The 23423-nt window shown below is 40.3% G+C and overlaps 1 protein-coding gene across 7 annotated transcripts in view; it reads left to right on the forward strand.

The window, feature by feature from the left end:
- The window catches only part of CCSER2 (coiled-coil serine rich protein 2), a 157833-nt gene that overhangs the window by 88836 nt on the left and 45574 nt on the right, over positions 1-23423 (forward strand). For all 7 annotated transcript variants that reach the window (XM_075841702.1, XM_075841704.1, XM_075841703.1 and 4 more), the window contains 3 exons: positions 8899-8985; positions 14896-14982; positions 20175-20273. In XM_075841702.1, coding sequence (XP_075697817.1) covers positions 8899-8985; positions 14896-14982; positions 20175-20273 — 273 coding nt within the window. The remainder of the gene's footprint in view (positions 1-8898; positions 8986-14895; positions 14983-20174; positions 20274-23423) is intronic.

The raw sequence follows: 23423 nt of genomic DNA on the forward strand, positions 1-23423 counted from the left end.
CCACGACCCATCAGCTATGGATGGCCTATCCGGCGGATAGACCATCAACTTTTACTGGCTGGAAAAACCGTGGCTAAAATTCTAGTAGCTATTCTTGTGCGTATATTAGATGAAAACGAATATCTGTACTATGTTGATGGATCATTGTATACATTTAACACTGGTGAAAAGCAGCATTTACCTTTCGAACTCCCCTGGAAATAGGTTGGAAGGAGTGAGAATCCTAATAATTTCTTTACTGTCCCGATTCCTTAACTATATCAAATAAATCAATAATACGTAATCAAAAAGTCTGATCTACCCCAAAATGCTACAAATTGAAACTAAAACTTGTCCCACAAAAAAAAACCCTCATAAAGCTTTAACGGTAAAAGTAAAAGAAAAAGTTACATCTCTCAGAATGTGGCGACGCAAAAAAGATATTTTAAAAATAAAATTTTATTGTGCAAAAAAACTATATGAATTTGGCATCTCCGCATTTGTAACAACCAGAAGAACAAAGTTAGTGTCATTTATATTGCATGGCGAACGCTATAAAAATAAAACAAAAAAAATATCAAAATGTATTGTTTTTTTCATTACAACCCACCAAAAAAATCAAGAAAGGTTGTCCAATACATTATATGCACCCCAAAATGATACCATTAAAAAAAAAAACTCATCCTGCAACAAATAAGTCTTATATGTCTGTCAATGAAAAAACCAATAAAAGTTTTGAATTGCGGAAATAAAAAGATGAAGAAGAAAAATGCTGCTTTCTTAAGACCCAAACTAGGCCAAGTGCGGTTTCCCACGTTCTGACAACTGATGACCTATCCACTCCAATGGAATAGGAGCAGAGCTGCAGTTCTGCCGAACGGCCGCTATAGAGTGGTCCGATCCAACTGCTTACGGCTCCAACGACTGCATACCGTTCAAAACATCTGGTGTCTGGAGGCAGCTGGAGTGGCGGATCAGTGCAGGGTCTGGGTGTCGGACACTCACCGATCATATATTAATGACCTATCCGGTGATAGGTCATCAGTTGTCAGAACGTGGAAAACCCCTTTAATATAATACCCGGATCTAATCTCTAGCCCTTATATTCTAGTCGCAACAAGCATTTAAAATCATGACATATTGTTACGTCCTTGGTAGGGAAAGTGTTAAACAATAGAAAATGTGCTTTACAATTGTTCCATTTTGCATTTCTGGATATACTGCTAAAAGTTTGGTTCCCGTGCTCTTTAGCCGCCCCACTCTTATGTTCAGACAGGCATTTTGGATGCAGGGCTTGTTGACTAGAAACGGTAACCACAGGATAAGCCATAAATGTCTGATAGATGCCAGAGCTGGGACCCACATCGATGTTGGTTATTTTTAGGAAAATTGGACCTTTTAGGCTTTCCAGTTAAAGGGACAGATTTACTTTACTGGCATTTCATACGCCAGACTACAATGGGGTAATATGTGGCAAAGTTATTAAGAGGCGCATGCCTCTTAATAACTTTGGCGCATCTTTGGCCGTCCATGCGCCAGAAGTACAGTCCATAGTCAATGGGCTGCATTTTCTATACTCTAGGTGATTATTAGTTCTGAGAAACAGAATATCACACATACTTTAAATAAAATGGAGTTTTTTCTTTTGTGTTACATTCTACGTCAGGATTTGAACAAGAGCTCCTGTATCTGAGTGTATACAGTCTCTGTACTAGTTCCTTAGGCCTAGAATACAGTGGTAATATTATGCCATAGAGCCTGGTATACCATGGTAATTCAATGCAAAGGGAATAATTGCAGCATACTCCATCAGATGCGGCATGTTAGCAGAGTTGTGTGTTTATATGTGAGATGAGCAGGAGGTTGTACTGCAGCACATAGTCCCCCACAGGTCCGTACTACTGACTCTGAATGCTGCTTTGTGCGGCACTATATATCGAAGAGATTCTCCCCTACAACCCATATATCCTATGTTAAAGGGTATCTGATGAAGTATGTTATGATTTTTTTTTTCTGTCGGATACATTTTTTATATATTTTTTTCAAAGTCTGAGAACATGTTTTTTTCACCCAAGTGCAAAAAAGTGCAGCGTGCCACATGAAAAAGTGCAGAAAGATGCAGTCTATTGCAATCCCTCTCCAAAAGAAGAAGGGCCCCCAAGAAACCTTCCCCAACCTTCTGAGCCAGAAGGCCCGGCAAGGGTTGGGGATCGATGGCCTCCCTTCACCGAAGCTTAGGGAGAGACCGTCTTGCTTCTGGCTTCCACCAGGGCTGCCACCCCAGTGTCCATCTAATGTAGGTGGTATGAAATCTAAGGCATACGGAGGTACAGTAAAGCCCCATGTGCTTCAATGGGTAGCGTATTAGGGCTCTGTACAACTCGGAGGTGCTACGGAGCAGTCTCTACCATAGTTGTAGATGCAGGATACGTGGCAGTCCATTGTGCCCTATTGTGCTGCTGCAGTATTGTCATCATTACCATTTTTCTCTACAATATATGTAATAGAGCATAGAGTATATAACCTTGTTACAACCTTTACACTAAAAACAAATGTAATGAACTAGATTTGTGGAAGGCAAAATTCTTTTGACCTGACGAAGCAGTTGTACATTTTTTCTGCCCTTCATTTTCATACTTTACAAAGTGCCACGTGTCCACTTACATTAAATCTTTTACTGCTTCAGTAACTTAGCCCCCCTCCATGATAGAACTACGGCCAGCAGTCATACAGTCTAGCGCTTTGTAATTTGCTTGTTTCTGTTGACAAGGAAAGAATTACATGAGGCCAATAAGCGCTGCTTCTTTTAGTTATCCCCGTATGATGTCACCAGCGTGGCTGCCTTGGAGACAAACAATCCGGCTTTTGATTGCCGTTGTATTAACTGGCTGTGTGTGGGAGGGATAAGCCCTCAATCCCGGCTTTCCAGCACAAATATAACACCATCATGATCTGATCACAGTGTCACGCTGAGTTGAAACCCTTAGAATTGCACAATGACGTTGCCCTATTTTCCCTATGCTATACAATTTTGAATTGTGATGTTTCTGTGTTTTTTTTTTCTTTCTTTTTTCTTTAAAAGCTACTGTCCAGTCTCGTGGGGTATACAAAGCACTAGTGGGGGCCCAAAAAAGTAAAAAATACTGTCCTAGCCTCAATTCCCCCGCAACTACTCTTCCAGCTCCAGAATATAGTAGACAGCAAGATACTGGTGAGTGACATCTAATACAGACGTCCGCACAACCTGAGGCGATCCTCACACCGCATATGTTCAAGCTGAAAAATATGAGGCTGATTTCAAGAAAAAAAAACAGCCTCTGGCATCCAGCTGTTTCTGGAGCTGATTTTCAAAGTGTTTTTTATTTTTACAAGTTGTATTTTGAGTCGTATTTTCTAAGAGTTTTAATGAGAAATGGTATAAATCGGCTTGTAAGAAGCTTCAAGAGGTGACATGTTCATTATTTTTTACCAACTACAATAGTAAGCGATTTGCATGCGTATCAAGTGTATGTTGGAGCGTAATACGTCTTATGCTCCGACATACGCTTGAAAATATTCTGTGTGAAAATGGCCTTAGGCTACCAATACCCTTCTATATTGGCACTAGAAGAAAGTGCTAGTTTGAAAGTCATGGAGACATATGAGGGGACACGTTAGTGGGATAATAGGGATAAAATGATATCACTGCAGAATATATTTATTTTGCCCTAGCATCATACCTACAGTAACTGTGCAGTTTGTGCCACTGAAGACCAATATCTCATAAACTGTTAAGCGGGTTCTCCCGGGTATGGCGATGCCATATATGTGCATGTAAACCGCTGTTTGGGCACGCTGTAGGGCTCAGAAGGGAGGGAGTGCTGTTTGGCTTTTGGAGCGCAGATTTAGCTTGGTAGTAGTTCTGTTTGGGGTATTGCTGGTGTTTTAGTTTATAATTTTGGGGGCATATGTAAGCTGTGCGGAGTGCATCACGGTAAATAAATAAATCTGCAGATGTGTGGGCAGTGTGGCACTGATAAATGGTGCCCAATCTTATCTGCTTTTGGAACGCTCTGCATCGCCATATTCTGAGAGCCAGAACTTTTTTGTTTTTTTTTCTCCACCGGAGCTGCGTGAGGGCTTATTTGTTGAGGGACATTCTGTAGTTTTCATTGGTACCATTTTGTGGTACATGCGATTTTTTTTATTTTTTTTTTATTTTTTTTTCTTCAAACCAATTCGGACAATGTTTTTTTATTTTATTTATTTTTTTACAGTCTTCACCGTGTGCTATAAATGACATATTTACTTTATTCTGCAGGTCGATATGATTACGGCAATACCATATGTATATCGTTTTTTTAGATTTTACAGCATTTGCACAATAAAATCACTTAAAAAAATTTATTTTTTGTATCACCATATTCTGAGAGCCATATGTTTTTTTTATTTTTCCGTCAAAAAAGCTGTGGGATGACTTGTTTTTTGTGGGATGGGCTCTAGTTTTTATTGGAACAATTTTGGGACCATGCAACATTTTGATCACTTTTTATTCCAAGTTTTAGGGTGGTGAACAAAAAACAGCGATTCTGGAATGTTTTTTTTTTGTGTTTTTTTTTTTAACGGTGTTCCACGTGCTGGGAAAATAATGTGATATCTTTTATGGTTTGGGACGTGGCGATACTAAATGTGTACTTTTTTTTTTTTAATGTTTTCAGTTTTTTCCTATAATAAAATACTTATTATGGGGAAAGGCGGTTCTTGTTTTTTTAACTTTAAACTTTTTTTTCAAATTTTTATTAACTTCTTTTTTTCTTTTGTCCCACTAGGGGACTTGAAGGCATGAAGTCCTGATAACTATTCTAATACACTGCACTACCTACATAGTGCCATGTATTAGAACTGTCAGTTATTCACTGACCGCAAGCCAATTAGGCCCCGCCTGCGGGCGGGGCCTAATAGGCTTCAGTACTAGGCAGACCAGGATGCCATTGTTAGGCCTCCGGTAGCTATAGCAACCATCGACAACTCCACGTGTGCCGATCATTGCCATAGGGTGCGCTCTAACCACCTGGAGGCTGCGATCGCTTTTGATCGCTGCATCTAAGGGGTTAATCGGCCGGATCGGAGGCTAGCTCCGGTCCTGGCGGTTACAGATGGATGTCAGCTGTAATATACAGCTGACATCCGCGGATGACGGCGCAGGCCCAGCTTCTGAGCCTGCGCCATCTTCTTGGCCCTGATAGCAAGGCGCCTAAAAGGCTTCCGTGCTTGGCAGACCAGGAGGCCATTGTTAGGCCTCCGGTTGCCATAGCAACTACCCACATCCTGGCGACCGCAACGCAGGGATGCCGACAGGCTAGAAACCACCTAGATGCAGCGACCTCTGAGCCCGCTCCATTACGTACAGTTACGACGTGAGAAGGCGCTAACACATTAGCGCCCATTACTTAACTGTACGTGATTGGGCGGGAAGCGGTTAATCATTTTGAACAAAAGTTGTTATGACACAAGATTGTGTGCAATTTGCAACTCAAAGGTTCAGGCATCCGAGTACACTATTGATGAATCTCACCCCATGTCAGTTATCACTGGTAGTGGCAGTTGTAATATTTCCTATTCAAACTCCTGGGTGGCTCATGGCAGTCCTCCCAGTTATCATTTTGTGTGATGCAGTTATATTATTTTCTATGCTGACACTTCAGGACAGCACTGCCTCATTGTCATGGCAGCCTCACATTTCAACTGTGGCCTAGTAGAGGACAGCAGCGCTCCTCCGGAGGCAAGTAGAGCTCTAAGTCTGGCCAACACCTGAATTTTTAATTCGTTGGCCTTTAAAGGGGTTTTCCCATCAAGGACATATTCACGGGATATGCCGTAAATGTCAGATAGATGCGGGTCCCACCTCTGTGACCCGCACCTATCTCTAGAATGGAGCCCCCTAAACCTCTTTCTACCTTTTTTTTTTTTTTTTTTCTGCTCCCGCTGCCTCCCGGCCACTTCCTGACTATATGGTCGGGATTTACAAAAACAACACAACTCGCTGAGCTACGCAGTTTCCATAGCTCCCATAGTAGTAAATGGCAGTTACGAAAGCAGCGTAGCTCAGCGAGCTACACTGTTTCCTTCCTCATGGTCGGAAATCACTCGAGTCAGCCGGAGCACAGAGAGGTAGAACGGGGTCTATCCTGTGGATATGTCATAAATGTTTCTGATGGGAAAACCTCTTTAATCGCTCCATACGCAGAGGGTGTTACTTAGATGTCCATATAGAATAGTCAATAGCTACAGCTGCGTCTAAGTTGTTAGACGGAGGGGGACCCCCCTCTGTGATCCTATGACCCACTCCGCAACATGATCACAGTGTGTCCAAAAGTCATCATGGCAGTCGGGGACCTAATGAAGGACCCAGACCATGTTAGTACTTCTATTAAGTCCTGAGGCAGGGCTTAACAGTAGAAGACTAATAGCGCTATAAACTGCAATACATAAGTGGTGCAGTGTATTGTGCAAGCGTGGGGTTAAAAAATAAAATGTAAAAGATATTTAATAACGTTTTTAAGAAAATAAATATATATATATAACATTAAACCCCCTTCAAAACCCCCTATATATTATGCCATTGCCTTTTGCTGCGTCTATAGTAGAACATATTTCCTGTACACTCGCCCAGTTCCCCACTACCCCGACCCTTGTAGTGGGGGATTTCAATGCTGCTCTGCCACATGTGGTTTTCTGTTTCGCTTGCTGTGTGATTGAGGTGGTTTCCCTAGAACTGTGTGACCTAATCAGTTGGGGACGAATATCCTCGACACCTGCAAATTTGTGTGCTCAGTTGATTTCTGTATTCTCTCACCAGATTGTTTGTCTCTATATTGGTGAAGATTCGCAAATCTGTTTTTACATATCAGTTCCACGGTTGTAAAATGGTTATTTTATTTGTGCTTATAAAACTCAAAGGGAACCTGTCCTCACAATTTTGTCTGCCAAGCAAATCTCTGCTTTTGATATGCCACTTAAACCATGTTCACACATTATCTGCTTTCCTAGCATCTTCTTTACTGACATAATGCACTTCATATTGTTAGGCCCAGTTCACACAGAGTTTTTTTTTACGTGGAAACCCCGTCGGAATCGACACAAAAAAATGCCCGAAACCGCCTCCCATGATTTTTTTTTTTCCTGAGCAGCATGTCCTTACTTGCAACTGTTCCGCCTCTGACCTCCCATTGAAATCAATTAGAGGCAAAAAAAAATTTTTCGCACGCCGCTCTTTGGCCACGGGCGAAAAATAGCAAAAACCGCAACAAGAAAGTGCAGGCAGGTCAAAATGTGCTTTTGAGGCAGATTTTTTTCTGCCTGAAAAAATACTCTGTGTGAACTCATGTAAAATGAGTTTGGAAGTGGTCCCAATACCGGCAAGTGCTCCTGCCCTCCGCATCTAACCTTGCCCAGCTCCTCTCTCTTCCTCATGATTGACGGCGCCAGACTTTGGTGATATCAATGTCACTTTCACGTTTCTTTTTCTGGCCAGCACATGCGCAGTGCGCTCCCTGATATAGGCAATGTCCTCAAAGGTAGGTCTCAAACAGTAGGTCTATGAGGACTTTGCCCACAGCAGTGAGTGTGTTGCATATGTACCGGCCAGAAAGAGCACGCCGCAGGTGTGAGATGTCTGGGAGGGTAACCGTGACATCACCTTAGCCTGGCACTGTCAATCATAGGGAAGGTGGAGGAGTTAGGCAGGTATTAGGACCTTCTAAACTAATTTACATAATGTTATAAAGTGCATTATATCAGTAAAGAGGATGCTAGGAAGGCAGACAACGGAGTGTGTGAACATGGTTTTAAGTGGCCTACCAAATGCTAGGACTCGTTTGGTAGGAAGAATTGTGATGACCGGTTGCCCTTAAATAAAGCCTTTTAAAAAAAAAAACAAAAAAAAACTTTCACAGTAAAATAATGTAAGCAATAAAAGATAAACAGAATTGGTATTGCTGTGTCAAAAATTATTAGTTAACTGTTAAAATATAACGTTATTTATCCCACACAGTGAACGCCATAAAAAATTACAAAATTGCCGTTTTTTGTCACCCTGCCTCCCAAAAAAAAGAATAAAAAGTGATCAAAAAGTTGTATCTTCAGCAGTGGTACCAATAAATACTACAGCTCGCTCTACAGAAACAGGCCTTCACACCGCTCCATGGACAGAAAAATAAAAATGTTATGGGTGACGTATGGCGAGACGAAACAATATTTATAAAAATACTACAGTATATATTTTGGTATTGCCATAATCACACTGACCCACAAAATAAAGTTACCATGTGGTGAACGCCTGTAAAATCAAAAAACAATGGAGGAATTGCATTATTTTTATTTTTTTCATTACACTACACAAAAAAAACATTTAAAGGTTTTTTTAGTACATTATATGGTACAAATTAATATGACATTAAAAAATGCAACTAGTCCCCTGCAAGTAAAATTTGTCATACAGCCATGTTGACGGAAGTATAAAAAAGTTCTGAAAAACGAACTGCTGAGGTTGGAAGAAGTTGATGTGTGCTATAGGGACTTTTTATATTCTGTCTAGTAGCTTTACTGGTGATTTTATTTTTGTATTATTAGTGGGAAGTTCAACTACTTATTAAATCCATGTAGAATGTGATGATTTATCAGTGTCTTCATTTCTAGTACAATATTGTATAATTCTGAAAGATCAGTGAAATGTCATTGCTTATCCTTCAGTAATGAATGTGATAAAATGACTAAAAGCAGACTGCTACCCCTACAACCAAGGTCAACATCATGCAAATTGATGGCAGATTCATCTGTGGATTTTAATAATTCATTTGAAGGTATTGTCAGTAGCTAAATATTTGTAACAACTTTTATTTGCTGCATTTTTGACATCTTATTTTATAAATCTTTCCATAGGAGGACGACGATGAATCCCCACTACAAGAAGTACAGAAGTCTGTTCCTACTACACCAGAACCACAAGAAACTGACACTCTCCTAAGGGTAAATTTATGCTCTGAATATTGGTGCTAGTTGCCTATTACAGCCATGAGGCCAGGATCACACACCGTTTTGATGCAGTTTTTGTCTCAGTATTTTCAGCCAAACTCACAAGTGGACACAAAAGAAAGGAGATGCGTCAGTCTTTTCTTTATACCTTTCCTTCCTTTTGGATCCATTTCCGGCTTTGGCTCAGAAAACAGAGCCAAGAACTGCATCAAACTGTGTGTGATCCTGGCCTTAGTGGACATTCATACTGCCTAGTGGGATCATTTCTATGATAACAATATTTTGTGTTAACATTTTATTTTGGGGTTGGGCATCTTATACTTTTCTGTGAACATTCAATGATCCAGAATATTTGATAATCCAGCCTCAGGTTCCATTGATTCCAAATTTAAGGAATTTTACAACTATTATTTATACTATAAGACACACTAACTAATCTCAGACACTTTGCTGCTGATAACTACAGTGATTTTTTTTTTATTTTTAAAAACCTTTATTATTTGTAAAGTTATGAGCATTTTTCTAGATATGCTAATGTGACTCTAATAGCCAATAGGAGGTGACTGTTTATTTTCACTGTGGGCGTCGTAATGTTTTCTGTATGACGCTGTCCAATCAGCATACAGCTTCTCCCCCTTCCCTGCCCAGCAACACAGTGTGATCATATAGTATACAGCTTCCATTCCTGACTGTATTCAACTAGTGATATCTCAGATTGTGTCATAGCTAGAACTGCGATCCTGGTGTCATATGGAAGATTAGAATCTCCTCTCTCATATGCCACCAGAACCGCTAGGTGGTCCACTGCCCGAGATATGGCTGTTTGAAGTGATGCCCCTTCCCTCTAGAATGTATCTCATACTATGTGAAGCAGCTTCATGCTGATAGGACGACGTCCGAGGCTGTGAGGAGGCTCCACCTCCGGACAATCGCTGCTGTTACCTCCCACTTGTCTAATAAAGGCTCACTTACATATTTAGAAAAAAGTTCATAACTTTTAAAATAATAAACATTTTGGGACACAATTTTCACTAGCATTATCAGTGTGACAGCGCCTATTAGATTAGCTAGGAAATTGGGCATTACTAGACAGATCCTCTTTATTAATGTGTACTTCTTATAGGCAGAAGTCAGGAGAGGCTTCTTGACTATTTTTTCAATGGTCACACAGAGTATTCATGAAGCCGTGTGCCCGATCATAGAAAGAACTGTGGCTGTTCAATCACGGCTGCACAGTCGTCTTCTGTATGATCCGTGCAGAGCAGAAAGGCAAAATGTTTTTTAGGTGTCGGAGAGAAAGGAGAAATTGCTGGTGACTGCGGAGGTGAGTTAACCACTAGTTATCAGGCTTTGTCTTCCACTATCCTAAAATATCAGGGAAACAGGCTTGAACTCCTCCATTATCCTATACCACCAGGGAGACAGACATTAACCCCTCCACTACCCGATACCACCAGAGAAGCAGGCTATTTTGTATGCTGTCATAAATACCTCCACTACTCTAGGCCACTAGGGAAGTCTTTTTTTTTTTTTTTCCCCCCGTATTTTTTATAATTTAGACTTGGGCACATCTTACAGTCTCTTGTGTCCTTTGGCTCGAAATATATGCATTTTTTGATCAATGGCAGATTCTGTAAGCTACTGGAAGTTCACATACATTTAAAAAAAAAATATGTATACGTCAGAGGTCTTTTTAATTACAAACATTAAACTGTAAATAAAATATGTTGTTTATTGAATACCAAATAATTCTTCACAGAAATTGATTAAGCTTTCAATGTGCAGACAAACTATGACTTATCTATGCATTATGTGAGCGGTAAGCGTCAGCAGTTTATTGTTTTGGTTAAAAATACTTCCTGCACCTACAACGAGCTCGAATATAGAAACCATTTGAATATCTGTTCACATTTCGTTTTTGAATATATACAGTATACCTCTGGCGTATGCCACTGTACAGTATACCTCTGGCGTATGCCACTGTACAGTATACCTCTGGCGTATGCCACTGTACAGTATACCTCTGGCGTATGCCACTGTACAGTATACCTCTGGCGTATGCCACTGTACAGTATACCTCTGGCGTATGCCACTGTACAGTATGCCACTGTACAGTATACCTCTGGCGTCTGCCACTGTACAGTATACCTCTGGCGTCTGCCACTGTACAGTATACCTCTGGCGTCTGCCACTGTACAGTATACCTCTGGCGTCTGCCACTGTACAGTATACCTCTGGCGTCTGCCACTGTACCGTATACCTCTGGCGTCTGCCACTGTACCGTATACCTCTGGCGTATGCCACTGTACAGTATACCTCTGGCGTATGCCACTGTACAGTATACCTCTGGCGTATGCCACTGTACAGTATACCTCTGGCGTATGCCACTGTACAGTATACCTCTGGCGTCTGCCACTGTACAGTATACCTCTGGCGTATGCCACTGCACAGTATACCTCTGGCGTATGCCACTGTACAGTATACCTCTGGCGTATGCCACTGTACAGTATACCTCTGGCGTATGCCACTGTACAGTATACCTCTGGCGTATGCCACTGTACAGTATACCTCTGGCGTATGCCACTGTACAGTATACCTCTGGCGTATGCCACTGTACAGTATACCTCTGGCGTATGCCACTGTACAGTATACCTCTGGCGTCTGCCACTGTACAGTATACCTCTGGCGTCTGCCACTGTACAGTATACCTCTGGCGTCTGCCACTGTACAGTATACCTCTGGCGTCTGCCACTGTACCGTATACCTCTGGCGTCTGCCACTGTACAGTATACTTCTGGCGTCTGCCACTGTACAGTATACCTCTGGCGTCTGCCACTGTACAGTATACCTCTGGCGTCTGCCACTGTACAGTATACCTCTGGCGTCTGCCACTGTACAGTATACCTCTGGCGTCTGCCACTGTACAGTATACCTCTGGCGTCTGCCACTGTACAGTATACCACTGGCGTATGCCACTGTACAGTATACCACTGGCGTATGCCACTGTACAGTATACCTCTGGCGTATGCCACTGTATAGCAATATAATGGCATTCCTTGGTTATTGGCCAGAATGTTAAAAAAAAAAAAAAAAAAAAAGCAACCATGTACCGACTGACGCATTCCACCCGACAGAGGACAAAAGGAAACTCTTAACATTTGTTGGGGCAGTGGGAGCCTATGGTTAAAGGCTATGTACCCCTCTGAAAGAAGTTATTATTTTTTTTTAAATAAATAAAACCGTCTATCAATGTGTTTTGGTGCAACTTAGTAATTACTTTTTATTAAAAATAATTTTTACTTTTTCAGATATAGAAGCTTTGTATCCTGTACACCGTACACAGCAGCTTTATCTTGGGCTGAGACCTGAATCCATCAGGTCAGCGGGACAGACGGATTCAGTGTCAGCAGGTCCAGGATCCACCTGTAATCGATCACATCTAAGTTATGAACTTATATATGATCGATAACCTCTCAATCCTGCATGTCAGACACACAGGACCCGCTGTCACCGAACCCATCAGTCCCGCTGACCTGATGGATACAGGTTTTAGCGTGCGATATATCTGCTCTGTATATAGGATACAAAGCAGCTATATCTGAAAAAGTTAAAATAATTTTTAATAAAAAGTAATTACATGGTTGCACCAAAACACACGAATACACTGTTCTATTAAAAAACAAAAAAACGTTTCAAAGGTGTGCAAGTATAAGTTTGATGTATACGCTGGGAGCTTTCTGCGGCGTATACACTGCACATGTTCACATAATCAGATGTGAACACAGCCTAACCTGGTAAAGGTGTCTTTCAAGATTAATTAGATTTTGTCTCGTTGTTTTTATTGTGTCTACGATCCATAGCATATTACCTCTTGTATTGCACTGTGGCTGTATTTCATTGAAGACATGCTTGACATGAGGGGATTGTTGCACATAGTGGCGTGAAGAAAGGTTGAGCTGCTCTATTTACCAGATTATTAGACTTGTATTGCTTTGAGAGAATACATCTGTATAAAGAGAACCAGCATGGTAAGAGGAGTATATAGTAGGTGTCCTTGCCCCAAGTCGTGAAAAGCCATATTGATTGGAGAAACCGAACTTCTGGTACCCAAAGTGTAAAGCCCCGAAATTACGCAATCATATTAGATGGGAGATGCCACCCAAACTAGCAAGTAATGTAAAAAATAATAATGTAGAATCCGTGTGATGCAACTAACCTCTTCACTTACAAGTCCGCGTTCCTCGACCCCCCCCCCCAGCAATAAGATGTTATTGCCAAGGGACGTGGCTACTGATTTACCATTAAAATCAATGGCTGTCCATTTAATGCATGGCTTTATAACATCTCTCTTTTTTTGTCTAATAGAGGGAACTCTGTATTTTAGTAGCCGATTTTGAAATTATTTCATATTCCCTTTAATAATGATTTTCTCTGCCAGCTATAATAATACTAGGTAGCAACCAAGTAGTAGTAGTCCCCGCTGAATTGTCGACAGCAAGAATAGCGCAGTCTACAACTCTTGCAGTAAAAAAAATACAGGATCCCCAAAAGAAACCGGTTGGACCCCATTATAAGTCAATCAAATACATCAGGATTTATTGGGATCTATTTAAAAATGGATTTGTTATGGGAGGCATCCATGACTGTAGTGTGAACACCGCCTAAATATGTTAAACCTAGTATACAGCTTTTCATACTTCCGGTAAATAGATTTTTGTTGTCCTTTATTTTATTGTAGATTCCAATATAGAAATTCTTTATTTTTTCACACAATACAACGTTCAGGAGTTCTAAGCAGTAAACTACACATCAATGTCATATGAATAAGCATTAATGAGCTTGCCAGTCCTGATCGTTACACCCAGTTATTACATAGATAATTCGGTACATCTTGTTCTCTAAGTCAGACATTACATACTTTATGACCAAAGCTTTTATAGTTAATCACTAATAGGTCATAATACACAGCGCCTCATGCTGTTGGATTCCCATAAATTGGCTGCAAATTAAGCTTCAAGTTCTACTCTCCTATTACTGCCGGGAATAAAGTTTTGCTCTGTGCCAGTGTTGAAGTAATCCATTGTTGTTTTCTTGTAATAGATGCATTCTTTTTAATGGAAGAAAAAGTATGTTGGACTTAATAGACAGAGTGTGATTCAGGAGCTTATCATACTATTACTCATGAACTTAAAGGCTATGTACACCTTTGAAAACTGTTTTTTTTTTCATAAAAATGTTTATCAGTGTGTTTGCTGCAACTTTGTAATTACATTTTATTAAAAATTCTTTACTTTTTGAGATACAGCTGCTTTGTATCCTGTATACAGAGCAGCTGCACTGTGCGTTAAGACGTGAATTTGTCAGGTCGCCAGATCACACAGTCTTCTCATCACTGGCTGACAGGAGCGGGAGAGAGGAGAGCGCGTGTACACACATACACACACATACACACACACACATACATACACACACACACAAACAAACACACACACTGACCGTACAGGGGCTAATTTACATATTAGGCGCCAATAATAACCACACCAATATCTCGAACGGCAGAGTCTACACTGCTAATTCAAAGTGCCCAAGGGTCTGTGTAGCAGCGCCTATAAGATGGTGCACTCAGCTGCACAGATCTGGGGCAGTGACAGTTTCTCTTTAATGTAGTTCTCCGGGACAATGACTTTGTCCTATTCTTCATTCTTAAACATAGCATATTAAAATCTTCCAGACCCCTCTTTCGGAAAGCCCCATACATATCGTCGGCCACCTCCTCAAAATTGGCAGGTTCAGACAATTTATTTATGTGTATGGCCAGCTTTAAGTGATCAGAAAAGATTTCCTTTTCCATGTCAAAATTGCTGTTTATCTTGTAAATGTATAGATTTTTTTTCTTATCCTTAGACTGAAGACCTTCTTAGAGAGATTAAACAACTGAAAGAAGAATCAAAGAAGAAGGATGAGACCATTAAGCAATTACAACAACAACTGGTGAGCAACCTTAATTCATTTCTACCATCCTTGGTTAGATTAAGGCAGAGCTTTGTGCAGGAGGTAGGGTAGCATATTGAGTCCAGTGGGGACTTTTACTATAGACCCGTAGGGACTCTGTGTGCCACCGCACCATGTGCCGTCAGGTGCTGAATGAGAGAGTTATTCTCCCCAAGATTAAATGCTTCCAAGGGAGAATACCTCCATATATTCTGCATCTATTGGAGCATGCCATTAGTTATTTTTCTGACATATTCCCTTAGAAATCAGAGGCATATGGAGGTAAGGCATGGAGCCATATTTCAGCCATATCTCATTTGGCCCTTTCTCCCCTTATTGGTTTTCCTGCAGATCAGAATACTTTTCCTTGTTTTTAGTGGAGAGAATTTATTAATTGAATTAAATCTTTAAAACATTATTAGTTTTTCCTTAATAAGTATATTTAAAGGGGCTCTGTCACCACATTATAAGTGCCCTATCTCCTACATAATGAGATCAGCACTGTAATGTAGGTGACAGTTGTGCTTTTTATTTAGAAAAACGATCTGTTTTCACCGCGATATGAGCGATTTTAGCTTTATGCTAATGCCTTTCTTAATGCCTAACTGGGCGTGTTTTTACTTTAGACCAAGTGGGCGTTGTACAGAGGAGTGTATGACGCTGACCAATCAGCGACCATTCAGCGTCATGCACTTCTCTCCATTCATTTAATCAGTGCATAGGGATTCTGCTAGATCACTATGTGCTGTCTTATACTGACACATTAACGTTACTGAAGTATTTAGACCGTGAATAGACATTCCTTACAGCCAGGACGGGATGTCTATTCACAATCCTGACACTTCGATAAAGTTTCTGTGGTACTTAGAGCAGAGCAAGCGTAATCTCGTGAGATCACGCTGTAAATGACCGGCTACAGCAAGATTACGCTTGCTCTGCTGTAATGTGGTGACAGAGCCTCTTTAAGAGACAAGTCCTCTTAATATGTCCGCAGACTAAGGACTTGTCCATTTGTAACGGATTTGCTGCAGAAAATTTCCGCAGCATTTATGCATCAACTAGCAGACAATCCACTCCGGTATATCCGCACCATTTTATGCATTTTTTCTTTCTTTTAAAATTATTTTTATTAATTTTCAGAACAAACACAGTATACAGTCAAATATAGATTCAATGACCTGTCATATACATTGATACATATAAAAATAATTCAACACGTCATGACTGATGGTACATGGAATTTGAGCTTAAATAATCCAAGTTGTACCTGATGGTATATGTACAAATTGTCAAATAAAATAGATATCATTTTATGCGTTTTTTACTGTGGAAAATAGTGCAGATTTCTGCTGCGTTTTTTGGGTACGTTTTTCTTCAAGGACTGTGTGATGGTGATATTTCTTTTTCCTGTGATGTCATTTCCACCCTCCATAAGAAATTCCTCAGAGTTTCCGCAGCAGATTGCGCAGTACATCAGAAAAACGGAGGAATCAGTCCACTTTTCGCAGCAACGATTGAAATGCTGTTGAACTAAAATTACGCACTGCAGGTTTATTTCTGGACTGAATTTTTCTTCAGAGCATGGATGACATTTGTTAAATCACACCCTCTTTGCTGCTACTGTATTCTGCTGTGTATTTTCTGTCCGCAATTCCGGACGGAAAATACGCAGCAAGTCCGTTACGTGTGGACGAGCCCTAAGAGTAGACAATAATTTGGTGTCTGTTAAAATAGCTGTGGTAAATCTAGGCACATGAAGAAAAGCGCAGCAATGTGGATAAACGACTACATTTTAGTTTAACTTTTCCTGGCGAAATGACTTCAGGACTTCATAAGATATAGAGCCGTTTAAAGCCATGCTCCCGCCCCTGTAATATTTTACGCCGCGATATTATAATTTATCAAGAACGTTCCTATATCTAATTCCCCAGCCAGATCTGACACCGCGTACCACTATTTATTTTATGGATCGTTTTGTCAGACCTTTCCTCTTTTTCTCCTTTTTCGGCTGGGTCTCATCTATAAAGCTCGACAGTTTCAGATTGCTTGTCTTGCAGAACAAAACTGTTTTGCTGACTGATACACTTAAGTATTTCCTTAGTGAAAGTCTTCTGTCGACTCCATCCTTCCATCTGCCTTTGCAAACTTATGGATGTCATCCCCTTACATTTTCTTGGACAGCTCTGAATTCACATTCTTGTATTTATTCTTCTTTCCCTTATATCTCTTATTGCCTCATTTCATTTTATCAGTGGTAATTGCCATCGTAATTCTCCTTTATTATCATTGTTTCTAAACTTGTTTGTATGACCTACCTTATGCTGACACCATAGAAGTTTATTCCAGACTCCTTTTAAAACTATATTTAGTCTAATGTCGCCACCCCTTTTATAATACATATGTTTGCAGGGGTTTCAGTAGTTACGGATCAAATAAATCAATATGTACAGATTTGCGGGTGAATTGCGGCGGCAAAAATATGTTCGTGTGCATGGGGCCTTAGGGTATGTTCATGCAGGGCGGATTTGCTGCTTAAAAGCACACAGTGTATCCGCCCTGATCACCACAGGTAATTCCAGACGAAAAACCGCATCAAATTGTAGTTGTTTTTTGGCCGGAATATCCGCTGCAGAAAAAAAAGTCTCATTCTTACCCGTAGCCATGGCGACGCATCCCTCTGCTGTCCTGCAGCCAGGGCTCCTGGGATGATGTTTCATCCCATGTGACCGTTGCAGCCTGTGATTGGCTGCAGCGGTCATATGGCATGAAATATCATCCCAGGAGGCCTGCCTAGAGGAAGAAGCACAGAAATCTGGGTAAGTATAAGATTAATTTTTTCTGAGTTCCTTTTTTTGTGGCAGAATCGCAGCTTTTCCGTCTAAAAAATAGCAACATCTGCGATTTGTTGCAGGTTTTCCCTATTGAATTCAATGGGGCGGTAAAACATCCAACAAAAAAAGCAGCGATTACACAAATACAATTGACGCGCTGCGGTTTAAAAGAACCGTCAAGAACAGGTCAATTTCTTAGCAGTTTTCCGCTTATTTGCGCAGCGTGTGGATGAGATTTATTCAAATCTCATCCACCCTGCTGCTACTGTATTATGCTGTAGATTTTCCGCAATTAAATCTGTTGTGGAACATTTGCAGTATTTACGCTACGTGTGAACCCGGCCTAACAGTGGCATCTGTCACCCATAGGTTGTAATTGTATCCATTTAACTGATACGTCATGAAAAAGCTCACAATGTAACTTTTAAATGGATCACGTATTAGTTTATAGGTGACGGATGCCACTATTAGGCATCCATCACACCCTCTGTTCAATGTATAGATCGGAAGCTTTGCCCAACGTATACGTTACACAGTGGATAAAAACGCAGTGTGAACCTAGCCTTAATATAGATAACCTAAACTAAAAAGGTCTGAGTACTAACAAATAACTTGGTACTGAACAGTTTAATGAAAAGCGTAACCAATCGTAAGCTTCTTTGCCATGTAGTAAAGATTTAGCAGAGCTTGTCCTTTGTCACAAAGTAATTTGCAGTGTTTCTGTCATCTAATAATTTCTTTCATAGTTTTTTATTTTTTGCTTCATTGTGTCTCCCTTGGTGCTGCTGCTAATCTGTGCTGCTGGGGAAGAGGTTCTGAGAAGAATCAGTATTCTTCCCCATCTGGCAGCTGACGATACAGTTCCTTATTACTTTCTCAGCAGACAGATAACATGGGATCCAGAGTAGTGAAGCTATATACTTTGTAACATCCACAGTATGCACTCCCTTAGAAACCAATGAAATTATAATGAAATAAACACAAGGATTAAGTGGGCATGTCCAGGGTTCATAACAGCTGTCGAGACACAGGGCTTTACAGTCCTAAAAAGCTCATCTAAGCTATACAGTGTTGATAATGCAGAGGCTCTGCTCCTTACCTGACAAGCAGGGCAGGAAGCTATTTTTATTGGCTGCCCTGCAGTGAACAAAGGATCACTATGCAGAGACCTGGCTGTGGGGAGAGTGACTGGGCATGCATGTCCACCAGCACTTAGCCCATTAGGTGGATGTGCACATTGCTATACACCACCAGGTGGGGCCATTCTATTTAAGTAAATGTCACCTCATTAGATCGTTTTTTTAACATTGTGTTTCAAACATTGTTAATTTTTTATGATCTATTCAATAAAAATGATATTTAATGGTGGAACAACACTCTTATAAACGGCCATGTATTATTCAATTAGAATTTAGAGAAAGTTTGGTTATTATGTTTCCCTTACTAAAGGCCCCCTGCACACGGCCATAGCCGTTCTGTACGGTCCGTGATTACGGCCTGGACGGGCGAGGTTCTGTCACCTGGGCCGTGCTCACATTAAAAAGTATAGGAGTATGGTCCGTACATGCAAAAAATAGGGCATGTCCTATTTTTTGCGGGTCATTTCTACAGGCCGTAAATATACGGGAAGGTGTCCGTGGCCCATAAAAATGAATGGATCAGTATTTTTATCCGCAATTATGGTCCGTAATTGCCGATAAAAATTATGATGGTTTGCATGAGGACTTAGAGAGATTTGCATTTTTCTGTTTTGTTGCGGTGTTTGCAAGAGTGATGACAAAACTTGCAGACACATTGGTTATCACTCAGCTTCTCAGTAAGTTATCACTTAGTTAGGCCTCATGCACACGGCCGTGCCCGCGGGCCGCATTTTCGTGTCATGCTCCCATACGTTGTATGGGAGCACGGCCCGTAAAATCTGAAAAGTAGGACATACTCCATAATTCCCGACACGGCTCTACGGCACAGACACCTATCCTTAGCGATACGGAAAGGTGTCCGCGGGCGGGTTCGTAATTGCGGACCATATTGAGTTTTTTTACGGTCGTGTGCATGGGGCCTTATACAGCGAAAATGGTGATAAAATGACAGTTGATCGTCTGTTTCTAAAAAACTATTGCAAAAGTGACACCCAACATAGCTGCACTGTTATTACTGCTACAAAGATGGCCGCCGTTACCAAACCGCAAAATGCCAATATCTCTGTGTAAAACAGATAAAATTAGCTCGCTATGGCTGCGGCTCTAATTTCTGATTTGCTAGTATATGGAACTCCTCTTATACACCCATTATGTTTTTCTGTAGGGTTATATTCAGAACTTCTGTACAGCCTGTTTTTAATTTTTACCTTTCTCCTCCAAGAAAACAACATGCAAATGCCAGAAAGAAAATCAGGATTCCAAGGGGGTAAAGCCAAAACAGAACGACAAGTATACTCAGACCAACTGGAGGAGAAGTTCAGTGAGTAATGCGTTCAGTGTCTTCTTTATTGTCACGAGGAAGCGACTTCCACTCTTAAACGCGCCATTTCACGTTTAACAGCTGTCTTTTGTTCAGATAGACTAATATATATTTACATACACTTTTATTTACATTTTATATATTTTTGTATTTATTAACCAAGCAATGCTGGGCAACAAAAAAACTACATTTACATTAATGTTTTTATGTCTTTCTTTTTGCTTTAGTAACTTTTCTTGCATGTTTTTTAAATTGTTTTTAATTCTTGTGTGTCTTAACAAAACCAGGCTTTGTGATCACCAACAGCGTGTTTCCAACTTACATCAATTTTATTCGGAACTCTACTGTTCTGTGTTGTTATATTTCAGCAGCGGGATTAGACCCATGTGGTATGATTTTTTTTTTTTTAGCTAGTACAAGGGAAAAGGCCCAGAGCAGATTTTCATTTAGGTTTTTTTTTTTTGCCTTTTTTAGAATCCCTTTCCAAAAGAAGTGTTTATTTGAATAAGGCTGAGCTTCAATACCAAATACCAACATTTTTGAAGGAAAGCAGCCATGTTTTTCTAATCTCGTAATCCAAGTGAGGGTGATTAAAACAGAACAGAAAAAAAGCATAACAGGAGACAGAGGGTTTGATAGCTAGGTAGGTTGAATGGGTGTGAGATAGATAAGATACATAGAATAACATTATTTGTGGCACTCTAGTAACACCATTATTCTCCCCCAGGCATTTTGAATGTCCAAAGTGACCACTATACAGTATGAATATGTATAATTATTAATTCTGCATCCCAATCTTGGCAAATTCCGCCGACTAGCAGAGAAGTACTTTTATACCAAAAGGGTTTGATGAAAAATAGTGTAAAATGATGTTTTTAGAGCTGGGTTTACATGGGCAGATATGTGGCCATAACAAGCGCCGATCACCGATAATTACAGGTAAACAATCGCTGGTTCAAGTCTCCTAAGGGGGACTCAAAAAGTGTGTAAAAAAAAGTTAAATCAATTTTTTAGTAGTGAATTTTTTTTTAATACATTGAAAGTTCAAAAACCCCCTTTCTCATTTTTCCATTTAAGTAATGTAAACATTTTTAACCCCTTAAGGACGCAGCCTAGTTTGGGCCTTAAGGCTCAGAGCCCATTTTTCAAATCTGACATATTTCACTTTATGTGGTAATAACGTCGGAATGCTTAAACCTATCCAAGCGATTCTGAGATTGTTTTCTCGTGACACTTTGGGCTTCATGTTCGTGGTAAAATTTGGTCGATATATTCAGTCTTTATTTGTGAAAAATTGCAAAATTTAGAGAAAATTTACAAAAAATAGCATTTTTCAGAATTTAAATGCATCTGCTTGAAAAACAGACGGTTATACCACCCAAAATAGTTACTAGTTCACATTTCCCATATGTCTACTTTAGATTGGCATCGTTTTTTGAACATTATTTTATTTTTCTTGGACGTTACAAGGTTTAGAACATAAACAGCAATTTCTCATATTCTTAAGAAAATTTCAAAAGCCTTTTTTTGAAGGTGCCAGTTCAGTTCTGAAGTGGATTTGAGGGGCCTATGTATTAGAAACTAGACCCCTCAAAGTATTCAAAACAGCATATAGAAAGTTTTTTAACCCTTCAGGCATTTCACAGGAATTAAAGCAAAGTGGAAATGAAATTTGCACATTTCATTTTTTCTGCTGAATTTCAATTTTATTCAATTTTTTTTTAGTAACAGAGAAGGTTTTACCAGAGAAACACTACTAAATATGTATTGTCCAGATTCTGCAGTTTTTAGAAATGTCCCACATGTGGCCCTACTGCGCTCGTGGACTAAAACACAAGCCCTAGAAGCAAAGAAGCACCTAGTGCATTTTGAGGCCTCTTTTTTATTAGAATATATTTTAGGCAGCATGCCAGGTTTGAAGAGGCGTTGAGGTATCAAAACAATGGAAACCCACCAGAAGTGACCCCATTTTGGAAATTACACCCCTCAAGGAATTCATTTATGGTTTTTGTTATCATTTTGACCGCACAGTTTTTTCACAGCACCTATTTGAATTGGGCTGTGAAATGAAAAAAATGATATTTTTTCCAATAAAATGTCATTTTTGATCAAATTTTCTTATTTTCACAGGGAACAACATACCCCATTTTGTTGCCCAATTTGTCCTTAGTGCGGCAATACCCCATTTGTGGTGATAAACTGCAGTTTGGGCCCATGGGAGGCCTCAGAAGGAAAGGAGCGCTATGTGTTTGTTGGAGTCCAGATTTTGCTGGATTGGTTTTCGGGTGCCATGTTGCATTTGCAGAGCCCCAGAGGTATCAAAGCAATGGAAACCCACCAGAAGTGACCCCATTTTGGAAACTACACCCCTCAAGGAATTCATTTATGGTTTTTGTTATCATTTTGACCGCACAGTTTTTTCACAGCACCTATTTGAATTGGGCTGTGAAATGAAAAAAATGATATTTTTTCCAATAAGATGTCATTTTTGATCAAAATTTCTTATTTTCACAAGGAACAACATACCCCATTTTGTTGCCCAATTTGTCCTTAGTGCGGCAATACCCCATTTGTGGTGATAAACTGCCCTTTGGGCCCATGGGAGGGCTCAGAAGGAAAGGACCACCATTTGGCCTACTGGAGCTTTTCTGGTGCTAAGTCATGTATGCAGAAGCCCCTGAGGTACCAGTACAGTTGAAACCCCCGAGAAGTGACCCCATTTTAAAAACTACACCCCTTAAGACATTCATCTAGAGGTGTAGTGAGCATTTTGACCCCACAGGTACTGTGTAAAAGATAATGCGCAGCAGATGGTGCAGTGTGAGATTTGCAATTTTATATATATATATATATATATATGCCATTTCAGTGTCCAATATAGTGTGCCCAGCATGCGCCACCGGAGATATACACCCCTTAAATTGTAATGTGGGTTCTCCTGGGTACGACAATACCCTACATGTGGCTGTTATCAGCTGCCTGGGCATACGGCAGGGCTCAGAAGGGAAAAGATGAGGGGGGTAAGCTGTGCGGAGTGCATCAGGGTAAATTAAAAATCAAGGGATGTATGATACATTTTAAAACAATCTTTTATACAGAGCCCTGGTTTTTCGGGACACGTGTCACATTGGTATATTGTGTTCTTCCTTA

The sequence above is a fragment of the Rhinoderma darwinii genome, chromosome 11 (assembly GCF_050947455.1).
Source record: "Rhinoderma darwinii isolate aRhiDar2 chromosome 11, aRhiDar2.hap1, whole genome shotgun sequence".
In the NCBI taxonomy this organism is placed as follows: domain Eukaryota; kingdom Metazoa; phylum Chordata; class Amphibia; order Anura; family Rhinodermatidae; genus Rhinoderma; species Rhinoderma darwinii.